Source organism: Terrapene carolina, unplaced genomic scaffold (assembly GCF_002925995.2).
Source record: "Terrapene carolina triunguis isolate 2854851 unplaced genomic scaffold, T_m_triunguis-2.0 Scaffold236, whole genome shotgun sequence".
NCBI lineage: Eukaryota > Metazoa > Chordata > Testudines > Emydidae > Terrapene > Terrapene triunguis.
Window position 1 is genome coordinate 9,127,426 of NW_020664587.1, and position 17,998 is coordinate 9,145,423.

Genomic DNA, 17,998 nt, shown 5'->3' on the forward strand with positions numbered 1-17,998 from the left:
GTGCTGCTGCTCCTGATGTCCAAGCAGAAAAGTACACTGCTCCAGTCTACGGTAACCACTGCTCTCTCCCCTTTTTGCTATACAGTATACCCAAAAGCACCACACCTACATACCAACTCAAACTCACATTCCAATAGAAGAGGCATCTCTATCTTTACATCTGTGGTTGAGGACTATTAATCCAACAGCCGTACAATCAGGTGATAGGCCTTGTCATAAACAGAAATGGGAGACTGGAATGTTTGTTCAGATCTCATTGATACGCAAGAAAAACCAGCAAACTTCTACTCTGCAGAGGCAACTCAACTTGTGTGTGAATTCATTGCTCTCATGACTACCCTGGTTGACCTCTGTATGCAACCGCCACCTGATTTTACAGCCATCCTACTCTTTCCTGCAGACTCCAATAATGAATTCCAGATATCTCCCCTCAGGTCTGCTGCTCATCAAGACCCCAACAGGAAAAGGTGAACTGCACTGGACACAACTTAAGTCTAAACTCCTCGACTCAAAAAAACCCCAGACAAATACAATTGGAATCATGGCCTGCTAGATTTACTGGCTCTTCCAGGTGCACTGCATCTTGTTCTCAACTGTGCAACAGCTCCAGAAACCAAAACTGCACAGATCTCAAAGAACAACAGACTTTCTTTGTACGCATAAGGAAGCCACGTAACATTGCTAATTACACAGTGATTCAAATACACTTCCCCGCTCCGAACTTCTCCAGATTGATTGAAGACCTGCTCTTCTGCAGGCATTTTAAGGAAACCTGTATTCAGGGTTTCCCCAACTTTGATTTGTTTCAAAACACATCCTAGTCTGAAGTCATAGGACATACTATAGGAAAGGGTTGAAAGCAAGAAAAGAGACATAGGGCAGCCTCGTTACTCACCTGTTCTGGATGGAGTTGGCAGCAGCATGCATGGCAGCAGCGGCTGCTTCTTGTGCTTTCCGGTTCATGCCACCTGGTGGTGGGCACATCCCTGTCCCCACCTGGGGAGGCATATTTGCCATGTTGGGTCCATAGGGCCTGTTCCCTATGGCTGCATGGCTCATCCTTCCTGGGGGAAGCCCAGTATAGGGTTGCACACCAGTCTGACCATGCATCTGGCTCCCTGCTCCCATTGGGTTTATACTTCCCCCCATTCCTGGGCTGGGGTAGTTGGCATTAGGCATAGCATTATAGTTTGGCTGTCTGGGATAACCTCCTGCAGAGAGAAGAGGGGGGAGAAAGAGCACATTCAACTACTTAATTTGTGACTCATTAGAAGTCTTCAAATCTGCAGCTGTTTTAAAATCACTAATAAAAGAGCACAGGGACATGCGTGAATTTTAGCACCTCAACTCAGGTAATTTACCTGGTTATAATACACATAAAATAGGTCTAAAAACACAATCAAGCAACAACATCAATTCAAAGGCGGTATGAACCTCCCCTGAGCACATCACAGAACACAATGAGCCAAACGGCCCAGGACAAGATGGCAAGGTCACAGTTAAAAGTGCCATACGACATACAACTCCTGTCAAGTTCCCCCCTCTGAAGTTAACTGAATTAGCAGCAGTTTGGAGGCACAATCATCTAAAGTTTTTTCAAACCAGGAGGGGAATTCTGTAGCAGAAGTACTTTAATCCTTAAAGCCATCTGTCTTACCCTTGTTCCCAAGCGACACACACAAAGCATGCTCCCTTTCATGGCAGGAAAGGGTTTCAGATGCTGCTGCATGATCCGCACATTTTAAACCAGTCTAAATAAATGCAATTTGTCAAAGGCAAAAAAGACTACAGGGGATATGGGCCATTTTTCCTTCCCACATGTTTACTTAGTATAGCTCTATCAGTTTCCGATTCTATCCGATTGGTTCATGTCCTTACCTTGAGGACCATACTGACCCCCCTGGGGTCCATAGCTTCCCAGTGAATTCTGCTGATACGCTCCCATCCCAGCATGCATCTGTCCTCCAGAAGACTGACGTGGAGATAAGGCGGAGCCAGGCTGAGGGGAGCTGTACTGGGGCATCTGAGGATTCCTCTGCATGTAACCTGATCAATGAGACATTCAAATGAGATCGTTATTCATTCAAATTGTTGGTACTACTGCGTACACAAACATCCCTGGGCTCCAGGAACACATACAAACATTCTAATGACACAACCCAGACAGATTTAAGCAATTGCCATTAAAAAAAAAAAAATAGTCAACCGTATGTGCCAAAAGATTCCACACCTACTGCCTACTCTAACTCGGGAAAAACTGTAGCATGTCATGGCACTTGTAGTGAGCTAGCCAATGTTGCTTTTTTAGTGGGGACCATTGTACTACATATGCCTGCAGCCATAAAGAGAGAAGTTCCTACTCATGTATCCATCTTCCAGTGAACCTGTTCCTTTTTAATGGAGCACAAAGCCACAACTGTTGTAAACATCCCACATTTTGAAGTTTAAGGTTATGGTTCTTGAAAATGCAGCATTCACAGAAATTTGTTTTAAAAGCTGCAGGGAACATCTTAATCGAAGTAAAATCTCTAGGGCAAGCAACGGGCAACCTTATTGCAATGTGCTCTGAACCCTTATTGAGTTGGAAGAGCTGCTCCAGCTTTACAAAGGGTATCTTAGCCCACAATCTCTGCCTCACGTGGAAGAGGCTGGTTTCAAAGCTTGCACAGTCCAGGCAATCTTTATTATTTATATATCCTGCTTTACATTTAGAAGTCTACTGTTAAAACTTAGAACCCTTAACACCACACACACGCTCATACCCCTACCTCGATCTTGGACTATGCTTGACTGATTCATGGAAGGATGCATGATACTGTCCGAATGGCCACTAGGTGGTCGGGGTGGCATCTGATTGCCTGCACCATGGATAGAAAAGCATTAGCCACAAGAAGCACATACACAAGAAAATGCAGAATACCTAGAAATGGCTGATCGAGACGTAGGCTCATAGCATTAAACAATAGGGCAGCAACAAAATCCAAGGGGAGGTGGCGGGAGGGGTTAAGCCAACCAAAGGAAGTGTGGGAGGAGGAGAAAACACAGTTAAATGAGTCTTTTCCATATAAAACAATTAACATTATGTTACTAGTTTGCAAGCCAACAGACCGCAGCTACTCCGCTAGATACCTTATTTCATACATTTAAAAATCTCCTCCTCCAAGTTGTAGCCTCATTTTTAAGGCAATTAAATGATCAGGAGACCCACAGTGTCAGAAAGCGGGGCTGCTCTGGGTAAACCTCTCTTTAAAACTGCCCATTTTAATTCACTGAATCCAGGCTCTTCAGCTGCACGGAGCAGTCAACAGCAGATCCATAGATACACTGAATACTTTTACCTGGTACTGCAGCAGGTGAGAGCGGACCAGAACGCGACTGAGCAACACTAGCAGGAGAGCCAACGGGGGAAGGGGAGGGTCCTCTGATTCCTGGGAGGTGAGGCGAGGTATGCGGAGAGAAAGGAGACTGAGCTGGGTTACTCTGTTCTCCTTGACTGCTTGAAATCCCTGACGTGCTTACTCCAGGACTCAGGGCTCCTTCTGTACCCATGGGTAGATCATCTATTGAACCAGACAGATCCTGTAGTGCACAGAAAAGCGGATCAGACAAAAAAAATTAAGAGGCAGAGAAACTGTTCTCCTGCACACCACCAGCAAAGAGAAGTGTCTGTTACAGAATTCACTGCATTCTGCTCCTAGGAAAACTACAAACCAATAGAAAAATCAATCAAACCAGCTCATGTTATTGTCAATTATGAAGGCTGTAGCTCAAGCCTAGTTAACTGACAAATGCATCTTACTCTGTCCTCCTCCCTCCCTCAAATCCAAAAGTTCCCCAGCTGTGGTCTGTGGAGTGCTGACTGGTGGTCCAGAAAGCTAGTTGGTCACATGGGTGCCAATTCTCAAACGTGTTTCAGCTGCTAAGTTGCATTAAAAGAGGATAAAAATAAAAATAAGTTCCTATATAAGCAAGTGACGTCGTTGCCAAAGGCTTGTATATGATTGCAAACGGGAGAAGAGGTTGTCTGTGTGATGACTAGGTGAAGGGAAGTGGTCCATGACAGAAGAGTGGCTCACCCTTTCAAAGAGTTTGAGAACTCCTGCCTAACCTCAGTCCACTCTGAGGCCTCAGACGGGCTGGGGAGCTTCTTACTTGAGAAAAAACACAAAAAACTAAAATACAGATTTAAAAGAAAACCATGAAACATTTCCCAATTCCCTTTCTTCACAGAAACTGGAAATTAGCCATTTCTTTCTACAGCATTAAGTTTCAGGCATTATTGAAGGCAAGAAAGGAGAAGGCTCTCCCCTACTGCACACATCCACCTTGAACCAGGAGACAGCAGTCTTGCCTGAACTCGCTTCAATGCCCTAAATTGGCACAAGAGTTGCTGGAAAATTGCGGCCCGTGAACAATCGGTAAATTGTCTGGATACTGCATGTGCAGGTGGGTAGGGGAACCTTGCATTTTCTACACATGGGTATTATTCAAGTACCTTGGTACTTACAAAAACCCACGTGCGAAGACAGTCCCTGACATTAAGGGATTAAGCTCTATGATAAAAAAATAAAAACACCACCACCACCACCCTCACACACGACCTATCATATTGGGAAGACTGGAGGAGATAATATATGGTGATGTGCTCCCCATCTCTCTCTCACACATACTCATTCCCCACCCACCTGTCCAACTCCCTCTTTGCAGAAACCCAAAGAAGAGTGTAATAAGGATTCTGACCCTACCAGAAATCTTATTTTCCTTATTTCTAAAATACAAACCTTAGGTTTAAAATTAAAGGTTTTAGATTTTTTATTCTTTATGTAGGAACTGTTGCTTCCTGAATTTGTTAATATAAAGTGCAGCACCGTAACAGTTTAATGAACAAAAATGGTGCAGGTTTTTCCTCAACCTGGTTCTTATTTCTCATCCAGCATGAGAATAATTTTAAGTAGCTGCTTTTTTTCCTTTTTCTTTTTTTAATGATAGTTAAAATATTTTTTGTAGGAAATGCAGAAGTAGAGTCTTAGGATGTACTTGGATGAAGAGAGGGGCTTGGAAAACCAGTTTTAGGAGGACATTTCATACAGAAGAGGAAGCATGAAGAAAGGCACAGAAGTGGGGAAAAGGAAATGAACAGCGCTTTGCAGCTGGCATCACTGAAAGAGCAGAAGATGATGCTGATGATTTAGGAATGGGCCACATTTTAGCCTACATTTCACATTTACTTTGAAACAAGGACAGACATCAAGTTAGCTTTGCTCTGTACCTACCTCTGGCCTAAACTAGTGCACATTATACTTTGCATCTTTTAGGAGGAGCCATGTGACCATAATATCCTAATCTGATTTACAACCATTGTGCTAAAAACATGTTTGCATCTTTTCATAGACAGCTTTCCTTTGAGGACAGCTAGCTTTATAGTATGTGTGTAATAGCAGGTGTACAGCAGCATGGACAATCTGGCTTTCCGTGATTAGGGACAACAGAATACCAAGGTAATTGGACTTGTGGTTAAAGCACTGGACTGGCACTCATAAGGTCTGGATTCAACCCCTTGCTCTACTCCAGACATCCTGAGAGATCTTGGGGTAGGTCACTGTATCTTTCTCAGTTCCCCTCATTTGCGAAGTGTGGATACAATTACATCCACACTTCACTGGGATGTTGTAAAGATACATTCTACAGTAATGGACGGCGGGGACAAAGGGGAGCTCACAGGAGCTAGGAGGAATGGGCACGGCAGCCCTAGACAGAAGGAGACAAGAAGTTGGAAAGCAATTTGGGAAACTAAAAAACGGCAACTCTGATCCCTGTCCGAAATTGTCAGCGATAGACGTGGAGGGGTCAATCAGGTAACCAAGTGGGAGACATGTTCACTGGGGCCTAGCTTATCACTAAACAGACCCCTGTGGATGTTTTCCCACAACAGACATGATCCGATTCAAACAGCAATTATTTCAGGGGAAGTTCTATGGCCTATGTTATGTTTGAAGGAGGTCAGATTCGAATACACTGGTCCCTTCAGGCCTTGCAGTCCATGAATCTCTGGCCAGATCAGCACTTTGTCAGAAAGCACTGCCTGAATAAGCATTAAAATCGGCTTGGGCAAATCTGTTTGAACACCACAACTTAGCTGACCAGTATGAATAGGGCCAAACCACGTTTTAAAAGAAGAATTCAGAAAAAAAAGTCAGGACACAATTGCTAAACATGACTTAGACAGTTTGGTCCCATCCTCACTGGCTGGGCTATACCACGGTCAACAGTTCAGATAACCCTTACCAACCCCAATGCCGGCAGGGTCTCAGACCTGAAGTACTGCAAAGTTATCAGAAGCAAACAAGAGGCCTTGTCACTCTAAATCACCTGCTTGTCAGCATGTCCCCTTCCTCAGGCTGAATACACAGTACTTCACTGAATGTTCAGGGAAGGGGAAACCTGAAGGCACAAGTCAAGAGTGAAGAGATTACTGTCTATGCTAGAAGATGGTTAGGGAAGGTCACGGCTGGAGACTGGATAGGCAGAGAAATCATTCTGTGTTTAAAATGGGTGCGTGGTAGGGGTATATGAACAGAGTCCCATTCTGCCCGCTCTTGCGCCACTGCAATTTCCACTGATTTTAATGGCACATTTAAGATGGAAATGTCAATCCAATCCTTTGTTAGCATGACCTAAGGCCCACTATTCTCAACCTTTTACCATCACTTCCTTTGTATTAAGACGATGTCTTGCAAGGCAGTCTCAGTAGTATATCTGCTTTTCTTTTTATTTCAATCAAAGATAGGATCGTTCAGAAAAATCCTAAAAACAAAGTTTACAAGATCCAATGACTTTCCCGTCTCTCTACTGATCAGTCTCAGTATGGTTGATGGCACGAAGCTCCCAGTCTAAACAAAATACAACTCTTGTCTCTCCAGAGAAGGCCTGAAGACAGTACCTTGCACACAGCCATTATTATTGGTTCTTAGTCACTCACGTTCAAGAGTATTAACCTCAAATCCAAGAAAAATCTTCTCTCATCTGACTCTGGTGCTTCAGGACAAATTTCTCGTTAGGTAGGAATTACATTTCTTCTTCAATCTATGAGTTCGGTCAAGTTGCTCACATTATCCTAACCGATTTGTGTTTGGGGTGACATTACAGACATGTATCACAACCCCATGTCATTAAGTGGGAATGTTACAACTGCAGTTTCAGTATTAACCCCAAATTTAGTATGCCAAAGAGCCAGTTAGGTCTTAATCTGGTAATACTCTGGATTTGTCTAGCACCTTTCATCTAATAACTGAAAAGCATTTTATAAATATTGCTTCACAACACCCCCCATAACAAAAAGGAGTTAATTTCAGTTTTATAGAACAGGTATAAAGGTGATATGCAAAAGGAAAAAAAGATTGCAACAAAAAAATAAAGCCACATACACACACAAGATATAATGGCCTGAAAGGTCTCTTTAACCAAAAGATGTCTGCCTTTTTGTAATCTTAGAAAAATCAACAATATCTAATCTTGCCTTTTCTGGCTTTGATGGATGTTTCCTAAACTGGAGGAACAACGCTGTTGAATCTGTAACAAAAATCTTTTCTCCCAAATGCTTGTGAGGTGTTTTGATTAAACAGGTAAATTTAAGAAACAAATTAAGTGTCTAAAAATCCCTTTTCTACTGCATGGCTTGGGGTTTCACTTCCTTAGTGTTGTAATGTTACAATCTTACTAGTTTCTCCACAGTTGTCAGAGTCTTCCAGGAAAGACAAGAAGATAAGATCTGAATTCCTAATGTGAAACATACGTGGAAGTTCGATAAAGAATCAAAATTAAAATACAACCACAAATATAAAAGGGGCAAGCTCTCTTTTCGACCTCCTCCCCCCACCATTTAAGTGACTTAAATAACATTATACTGGAAAACTGTGGAACAGCCAGGAAAAGAATGTGGCCTTATTTATAGATACTTTGAGGGAAAAACCCAATACATCACATAACATATTATCTGATTTTGGTCCTTTATTTCCAGACCAAAAAAATGGAAGACATTGTTAACGAGACTGCAGAGGTGTATCAATTAGTTCTGCTAAAAGACTTATTTGAATGTAGTCATAACAAGCTGCATGCTTGAAAGCAAGGAAATCCAGAGTTAAGCACATGAACATCCTTAACTCTGATCTAACACACCACTACAATGGGGGTGAATCCACATGATGAAAGCTTGCATTTCTCTTAAGTACTTTAAAATACTTTTAGGCTGAAATTGTACAAGTTGTTGGGGGGGATCTGGATGCTTGATTCCCATAACAATTAAAGGGGAATTGAGAGTCCAGATCGCCACAGGCAACGGAAAAACCCCACTCAAACTTTGTCAGCGTTGTTTTAGAGAATGAAGTACAGTACTCTGCAGATGTTATCTGTACAGTAGAGACCAGTCTGCTTCTGGGACAGGTTTTAGCACAAAGACCCTGATCCAAAGCTCACTGCAGGTAACAGAGAACCATTGACTTCAATGGGCTTTGGATCAGGGACAAACTTTATTTGCCCTCTGCAAGGCTTTCACAGACAGACTTCAAACTACGTAACAGTACCACTAAGAGGGCTCTCCCTCTTCTCTCCTCTGAGCACAGCCAGTCACACTGAGAGACAGGAGGTGAGGATCAACAGCAGTAGCTCTGCCAACTTGAAGGAAACGTCAGGGTCTGGAGAATTTCCTCACGTGTTTCCAATGTGTTTTTTATGCATTTTATTGCTCATCTGCCATGCAGATCAAAAACGCTGGAGGGATTCCAACTATTTCACACAGAATCTCACACTCCAGGCTGGCTGCAGCCCCAAAGCCTTCGTTTCTTCACTTGAAATACTGCCCAGTGTTATTTTGGGATGTGACCTGATAGCGGAAGCCCACAGGGACTCTGAAATGATAACTGTTCCAGCTGCAATTGGTTGCCCAATCCTAGCTCATGCCAGCGTGGGTTTGTCAGCACTGCTGACAAACAGGGATTCAGCAGCTAAAACCTTTTCACACCACAACAAAACCATGCCTGAAATCACACAATTCAACACAGAGGAGCAGGGGACTGTTCTTTCTCAGGGTGGGAGCTGCAAGTCCTAGCATGACCAATAAGAGGGAGCTGCTTAGTTTGTGCCCAAATAAAGGTTTTTGTTTTATATGAAAAGGGAATCACCATCTCTCACTATCAGACACTAGCTCATTTGTTAAGCAAACATCAGGATGGATCAACAAGAAATACTTAAGATTAGGATAGTAATTCTCCAGAGTCTGGGCTACAGTCTGTCAGAGCAGTATAAAAGATCCAAAGTAAAGGGACAGACCAAAGTCAACAAATCGCACCACATGGGAATTACATCTGTCCGATACCGCCTCCCACAGTCCCCAGGGTAAGGGCATAGAAAAAGTTGATTGAAAAAGGGAAGGGGCGTAGCCAGGAGGCACCATGCTCTAGCTACTATGGACTCTTGCATCACAAGCTTTAGTTAGAGCACCAGTCGCTGCTCAACCTTATAACGGTAGATGGACAGACCCAAGCCTGTCCCCGATTCCCAAAGGTGCAAAAGTTGACAAAGTCACTCTTACCCGTCCATCCATGGTGGAGCCTCTACAGCTTTCCCCCCGTTTATTCTAGATACGCTTTAGACTTGAAGATTGTGTTACAAAACCCAACCAATTGTGAAAGTTGTAAAGCTTTTTACGCAATTATAAATAAAGCTTGATTTTTGACTCTCCATCTAATTTTTTAGAGGGGAAAATTTCGTTTGGCTTTTCCCCTTGTTTGTTCTCTAGCCAGAAGAGAGTATTTTGGGGCAAGTTTTACATTAACGAAAAAGTATTTAAGATATAGGACTTAGATACAAAACAAAACCATACTCAAAAACCACCCCAAATACACACAGTTCCAAAAGTCTTCTTTTGTATGGTCAGCTCAAAAACAAAGCCTGTAGTAGAAATTCAACTTGGTCCTCAACTTTTTTTTGGTTCTATTATATAAGCTATACAATGTTATGCACAGAGCGTTTAAGGTCTGCAGGCAATGCCTGCAGAGCCACAAGGTTTATAGTCCCAGACTTGGAGAATAAGGGTTCCACACAGCAGTACATTGTACTTACAGACTGTTTGATGTCCTCTATGTTGAGCACTACAGACACTTCACCTTCTAAGGTCTGTGCGGTGCCCATAATCCTTGTTGGCACCATTAAGTCAATAACTAGGGTTCAAGAAAATTACAAACTGTAGAAACATGGTAGAGCTTACTGCTTCCACACAGGACACCAGTAAACTCCACAAGCAAAACCAAAAGGGGCTTCTGAAGTCTGAGAAAGGACTAATGAGGGAATTATTAGAACACGTTCTTATTCTCTGGCTTTTCTGAAACTGGACAAGCATCCTTACCTCTTCTCGTCAATTGAAACACCTGCTTTATGTTTTCTTCATTTTTCTGCAACTTCCTTTCCAAGCACTCAAGAACTACAATCATCTTCAATACCATAGTCTCCTGTTCTCATACCCCCACAACTACTTAACCTATTTCATGTTCAAATATGCTTCACAGACCCAACCTCCTCTGGTCCACTATACCACAGAAAGCTACAGAGCTGCCCAGCAAACTATGATCTTCTCACTACTTACGGGCTTTAGACCCATTCCTTCCTCTCTAGTGCAGAGACTGCTGTATCTTCCATTTTACACTTCACATGCCACCCCATTTAACACCCCACTAAGGTCTGAAGACCTCATTGTACCCCATTAACACTACATTCAAGGGTGAACCCCATATATGGGATACCCTGCAAAGCAGACCTGATGTCCCCATGTCCCTAAGTGCTGGGTATCTCATCACGCAACACCACACCATAACTTACTATTGTAATTCATTTCCAAAAACAGTCCACTTTTGGGGGTGGGTCTAACTATTTGGAAGATAGGTTGGAGTTGAGGGGCAGAATTAAGGATGGGGTACAAGTTTTAATTTTGATTTCCTTACCTGGATACTTTATATACAAGTTAGAGTTCTATTAAACTTTTTTACAAGTTATGTATCAATTAAATCCAAGTGTTTATTGGCAAATTATAGTGGAGAGAATTGTCTCATCTATTTGATTTTTCATTCACAGCAAATGCACTGGCTGAATTACTGCATCTGTAGCCAGACAAAATCCAGTTAGAGAGAGGAACGTTCCCTGTTCATCTTAGCGTTGTGTGAACTTCACTTTCTACAGTAGCTGCAATCACTTAAATGCTCTCATTTAAGCACTGCAGGCCAGATGCTCAGCTCCCACCGAGGTACATTTGCTCTGCCAGAATAGCATAAAAGGACTGTAAACCACCCTAAATAGATAGCTAAAGATTCTCGTCTCTCCCCCAGAGCAAACCTAGCATACAACAGTGACCAGAACTGCGGTTTATTAGACTAGGTAAAAGGAACTGGTAGGTCTCAGTCCACTTTCTAGGGGACACATGTCCACCAATAAAACGTTGCTCTTTGCAGGCGGAGAAGACTAGACAAGAGAACTGGAGAGTCCATGAGCCTTAACTACTCTTTGGGAGTGAAAGGCAGTAGTGTCAGGTTAGGGTTCAGGCAAACTCATGGGCGTGCATAGACCTGTACTGCCTCTGCCCAGACTCTACCCGTTGTGTGTATTAAAGTTCTAACTGTACTATTAACACAACTGTCTCAAGCACTCAGTTCACTGCAAAAATGTCACAAGTCTGTTTGTTCTAAAAAAGCAGGCCAGTCCTAGGACATGGGCTGCACAGGAAAGCGCTACGCAGACCTGAAAGTGCTGTGAGAGGGGGTGGAAAAAAAAGAAAAAGAAATGATTCAAATACCAAAAACCACAAAACACAGATTTCCAGCAACCCCAATTCTAACCTAAAAGCATACAAACTTGCCACAGAGTGGACCAGGCCACTGAACTACCTCCAGTCTCCCACAACAGGCTATTGTGTGGAGGATAATGGGCCATTCTTCATGGCACCAGAAGCACCTTCTAGATGCTCATCATTCCTGGGGCACACATGGGGGAGGGGAAAGTGGGTGCAGAATCTTATTCACAGGCTTATCTCTAAGTCTAGAATGCTTTTGGAGGCCCAGGGTACATTGACACTGCAATAAAAAGCCAGCGGCACAGCTGCAGCTGGCCCAGGTCAGATGACTTGGGCTCGCAGGGTTAAAAAAATTGCAGTGCAGATGTTTGGTCTCAGGCTGGAGCCTGGGCTCTGAGACCCACCCCCCCTCGCCCGGCTTCAGAGCCTAGGCTCCTGCCCAAAATGTCTACGCTGCCAGTTTTAGCCCCACGAGCCCAAGTCAATTGGCCTGGGCTCAGAAACTCAATGCTGTGTAATTTTTATTGCAGTGTAGACGTACCCCAAGACTAAACTCAGAACTCCTGCTGACAAAGATGGTTACTGTCCATCCCACAGCCATCCTTCTTGGGTGGGGGCAGAGGGAGGAATCTTAAAGAAGTGAAATTTATATTTAGCTAACAGCTCTGGGAAGTGGGACTAGACAAGAGTTATTTACACGGATACACATGCTAGGAAGGAGTGCTTATCAATATTCTCCAGCCACCTTTAAACAGAAATTTCTAACAAAATTTATACCCAAAAATAACTGAAGTGCAGCTGCACACTTCAATACAGGGTTGTGTCCCCTCGGCCCCAAACTGCTTTCTTCCATTACATTAGTTATGCTCCCAAAGTGGAGAGAAGATGCCTTTATTTCTGTGTTTTTTCCATTCATTAAACTAGAAAGAAAAAAAAAAAACCCCCCACTTCACTTTTCCGGAACTGTAACAACCTTGGGGAGGAAGGTGACTTTCCAGGCATTCCCCGTTTCTCATACCGGGAGGAAGAAATCAGCACCACCGTAGCCCGGTTCTACGCAGTGCGCCATGAGCAGATATCGGTGCACCTGGTTCATAGCCTCCCCATTTCTCCTGCATCCCTTTTCAAAAGCTTTAACCATCAGCAACCAGAAGAGATTTAAATATAACTGTCAATCAGGTTTCCACCCTCCCTAATGTGTCACTCCCAGTTGAGCTCACAGTGAGATCTATTGGATTTGAACAAGGACCACGAGAGAGCAGCTACAAACTAGACAGTTTTCAGGTTCCTCCCTGGAGGGCACACAGCATTTTTTGGGAAGAAAGAAAGAGTGATAGGATCGTGGTTGCAAACTAAAGGATGCATAAAATACTCCGAGTCCCACCATGTGGGAGTTACTCCATCCAACCAGTCTTTAAAATTGTGCCAGTCATTGCCCGGCCCAAAAGGGAACAAAAACTAAATGCTAAAAAGGTAACTAAACTAAACACTCCTCAGTATTCAGTCTCCTTTTTTGTTCTATGGACAAGCCATTTTTCCTTCCCTTCCTCCATGAGGAGGTTTGAGCTTCTCCAGAGTATCAGCGCTGTCAAGCGACTGTTCCAGGACAGGGACTAGAATATGGCAGAGCGATCTTTGTACAGTTTCCGTTTCTAAAAAGCAAGCTGAAAAGCTCACTCTTCCAGGAAGGCTTCAGACAAACTGGTAAAAGCTGCTGGCTCTAGCTGCAGTGCAGGGAAGGAGCGTTTGGAAAGGAGGCTGCCAGGAGGAGGGGCTCAGTGTCACACGAGAAATTTTACTCAATTGCAAAAATAAGCTGCTGTTCTAATCCACCTCAGCAAATCTAGGTGGGTCTGGCTGCTTTGGTGGAGGTTGGGTATAGAATCAAGGGGGAGGGAGAGAGAAAAGTGCTGCTGGCTTTACTACATTCCTACAACAGGAGACCTTGCAAAACACCAAGCACGGCTACTGCAGCAGCCATTGATTTTTCAGAGGTCGATACTCCACTCCCACAGATCTGCTCAGCAGGAGCTTCAAATCACACCTACTGCTTCTGTTCTACACCACCCCTTCTTCTCTACCCCCCCCCCAAATAAAATTAAACACCCCCCCCCCAAACACTGAGAAGACTAGCAAACCCCATGTTCTCCCTCCTCTCAAAAAGAGAAATTCAAAGCTACAGTGGCAGCAGAAAGTAAGAGGAAGGAATAACGTGATTCATTCACGGAACAAGATGTCGCTGAAGGAAAAACCCACCATCTAGGAGGCCAGCATTCTCTCCCTCCTCGGGGAATGCTGGGTGCTGATCTCTTCTGCAAGTTCTTGGGAAATACAACAGCAAAACTGGCTTACATTTAACCCTTTGAGGACCCCTCTCTCAGTTTCTACAAAGCACTCTAGCATTTAATTAGCATTAATGTAAGACAGGAAATGTTCAAAGCAGTGGTGGAAAAGCTCCTATTTTGGCTTTTCCTGGCTTGCCAAGGTAATTAGATTTATATTCTGATTATTATTTGTTATTTAACTGTTTCATCATAAAGGCTGGCCCAACAAATGGATGGCAGCACAAAAGAAGGGACCAGGACTCAAGTCCCAAGCCAAAAACTTTTTGATCCCCAAACAGGTCAGAGCAGAAGAGGCTGTGGAAAGAGCACAGGTAACTCCTGGATGTGGTTAGTGGCAACATTGACTATTCAAGCAATCTTTCTGCTAGAAGATGCTCCCAGCAACACTTTCATGTTCTGGAGAGACACATATCTAGACCACTTTAGTCAAGAATCTTGGTCCAACTTATGGCCTTGGGAAGGAAAATGTAAAAGAGTGGTACAACTCTCAAATGATTGACCACAACCTTGTGTTTTAGGTTTGTTTGTTTTCAAATGCACCTCATCCTCTATCTACAAAAGATGCAGTGTCTCATCTGAGGTCAAGACTCTGCCCATATATAGAAAGCTAACCCCTTCGGTCTATCCCTAAGGATACGAGTTCCCAGCCTTGCTTCCTCATCATCTGCAAGGCATTCTTCATCTGTGATGTGTTCAATTCAGACTCCAGAAGCATTTAGTCATCTCCGCATGTGATTACACCACCATGCCAACCACACATGAGTTTGGGTGGGCAAAGAAATGCAGCAAACTCAGGAATTCAAAAAACTGTAGGAGATGTACAAGGCTCTTGGCCCACACGTTGAATTTTGAGAAGGATTGTACCAAAAACTGAGCAAGGACAGCACAATACCCCCGAAAGTAAGATTTGAGTCAGAAAGTTCATGGGGGATGGGAAGGGGATTTGGAATTTAAAAAAAACAAAAAAACACAAAACCAGAATCAAATATTTGTAAGCCAGACATATCTTGTATTTCCCTCCTCTGGACCAGGCCACTGAAAACACCCGTCCCCTTTTCCTTGCTGGCTGTCACTTCCATGCAATTAATTCTGTAGCAGCCCTTCTGGGGCTATCTAAAGGCACAGAGTTGTGTGTTCACAATGAAGGCACTTTTGCTCTGAGAAATCAGTCCAGCAGCACATCCCTATATTATGCTGTTGATCGGAATGAGCTAGACCAGCTGGGAAACTGAGGTATTTAATCTAGGAAATTCTCCTTCCCCACCAGTTTACAGGAGTGAGTGGGGGCAAGGGGAGGGGGGGAAGAAAGTGAGCATAACCATGGCAACCCAGCCCATTCCACGTGTTGACGATTGCCCATTACTAGCCCTGGAGGTCAGAGGTTACCAGAACAGTCAATTATCAGAGACATCTTTCTTGTCATTTCAGGAAACTCAACAGCCTTTAAGAGGTTTTCTTCCTTCCTGGATAAAGACCCGATTAAAAATAATAAAGTCAATCATACAACTCCTCCTCTGCTCCTCACTGAGGGCTTGTCTGAAGTCACACTGCAAATCCTACATCAGTAAGGACGTGGACAGACCTAGGAAAGCAGCTGGTGCCTCCAGAAGGGGGCAGAGCAGAGAGTACGCTAAGGAAGCTGAGCCTTGATCCTACCCTACCACACACACACACACACACCCCTTCCCATGACAGCCACATGGGGGCAATTTTCCCCCAGAAGAAGTCAGTCCTGAATGCCAAGGATGTATTTACACAATGATGCTTCCTGTCAATTGAGAGCTCAGGTGAGATGGTGCTAAAGTCTGTACAATTATCAGCCAAAAAGTTACCCACCTCCATTTATCCCTTAACCACCCTGTGCCGAGAGCAGAAGAAAGAGCACATGTTCTCCGTGCCCCTCCCACCTTTCTTCAATGCTCCAGTGAGGTTAGTGGCTTTTGCAGAGACTAGTGCTCCCACCACATCAGACTGCCAGAGGGAGAGACTTCTGCAGACTGAGCCAGTGGCAAAAGGGAACAGGTCTCCTCACTTCTCAACAGACCTCCCAGGAGAAGCTTTCAAACTATAAGGCCATCTTTCAAAGACTATACTCTCTAGAGCTCTTCTAGGGTGCAAAATGACAGCCTTACGTTTTCACTGGCTGTATCTGACTGGGGGGGGGGGGGGGGGGGGAGAGGGGGAAGAGGACTATTGTATTGTTAGGAATCCAAGATCAGAATGGGTCATCCTACAGCAATTTCCTGATTAAACACTGACCTGCCTATTTACTGTAGCCAGACTTAAAAGCAAATTGTGAACAGTAAGAAACAAGACGGTCTTTCAGACAACCTCTGTCATTCCTCAAAGGAGGTAGAAAACTAACAAATATAAAACCAGCTAATTGAAATTGTTCCTATGAAAACAAAAGGCTCCAGCAGTTAGGGGAATCTGTGTAACATATACAGGCAGGAAGCAGAGCTGAGCCACCAACGACCAGAATAGAAACAGGAAACGGGCCCTGGATCGAGCATAGCGAAATCTGCTGCAAGCACAAGCTCCAGCACGAAGCACGGGGAAAGCAAACTGCATCAGTGGCTCAGAGCAGCATGATTTATAAGGTGGAAGCGGATTGGCTACCCCGGCAGAGAGAAAACGAACGCACAGGGTTCAGCGCTGTTCAGAACAGCCATGGCCGATACAGCAGTGGGGGTGGGGAATTTCCTTCTAAACACCAGGTTAGACTAGCTTAGTCCAAAGCTGGAGGGAGGAGTGGGAGGAGAGAAATTGCCACATGGACAAATAGCAAAGCAACCTGGAGAAGCAGGTCACACACAGAAAACAGGTCACAAGAGTGACTAGAAGATCGTGCAGTGCTGCTGTAACAATGTCAGTCCCAGGATATTAGAGAGACAAGGTGGGTGAGGTAATATCTTTTATTGGACCAACTCCTGTTGGTGAGAGAGACACCAGCTTTCGAACTACAAAGAGCTTCTTTAGGTCTTGGAAAGTTACCTTTCCTGGATCCGAGTACCTTTCCCAGTCATGAGGAAAAGGTCCATGTAGTTTGGTCTCTCACACCAACAGAAGTTGGTCCAGTAAAAGATATTACCTCACCCACCTTGTCGTTAGATTATGTACTAGAGGTGCTAGTGGCATTCAACACCTTTCTCAAGCCCATAAAGAGCTATTAAAAAACCACCACCACCACCCAAAGTTCAGATAAGCTCAGGGCTCCAGAGAAATAGCAGGAAAGTGTTACCAGCCCCAAGATCATAGCAGAAAAGAAAATCCTAGAAGAATTAACAAGGAGACTTTGACAGAAGATACAGGGGGATTCATTCGATTCCCATTGTCAAAACAGGCTTTGTAGCAACCTTTGTGAAGCACCAGTCATAGGATTTCAGGAATTGCACACTTTGGGACAAGTTACAGGAGTGTTTCCAGTCTAAACATTTCTGTGGTGCCCAGTCACGATAGCATTAAAGTGACAAATGGCCTTGACATTTATACATCGCTGGTCCTCTTCTATGTCTTGTAGTCAGAAATAGGAGCCAAAAGACCAGAAACAAACAAGTTTACAAAAAATGTTTAGCAGGAAGCCTCAACAGGGAAGGAAGCAGACTTTGAGTTCATTATTAGATTTAACTATGAATGTGTATTTCTCCCTCCAAGTCACCAGCCTGGCTCTTAACTTGGTCTTCAGCACCTAACATTCAAATGAAGACATCTGTGGCTTTTTTTCCCCAGCAGCAACTTCCTCAAGTCAGCTTTTAGCCATAATTTAGTTTGCTGTTCTGATTATTTCCAGTCAGGGGGATTGTGCAGAAGATGACATTTT

The 17,998-nt window shown here is 43.8% G+C and overlaps 1 protein-coding gene across 3 annotated transcripts in view; it reads right to left on the minus strand.

Moving 5' to 3' along the window:
• The window catches only part of ARID1A (AT-rich interaction domain 1A), a 77,599-nt gene that overhangs the window by 23,068 nt on the left and 36,533 nt on the right, over positions 1-17,998 (minus strand). For all 3 annotated transcript variants that reach the window (XM_024203319.3, XM_024203320.3, XM_024203322.3), the window contains exons 5-8: positions 3,339-3,579; positions 2,769-2,858; positions 1,879-2,046; positions 896-1,211 (exon numbers count right to left, since the gene is read on the minus strand). In XM_024203319.3, the coding sequence (XP_024059087.2) occupies positions 896-1,211; positions 1,879-2,046; positions 2,769-2,858; positions 3,339-3,579 (815 nt within the window). The remainder of the gene's footprint in view (positions 1-895; positions 1,212-1,878; positions 2,047-2,768; positions 2,859-3,338; positions 3,580-17,998) is intronic.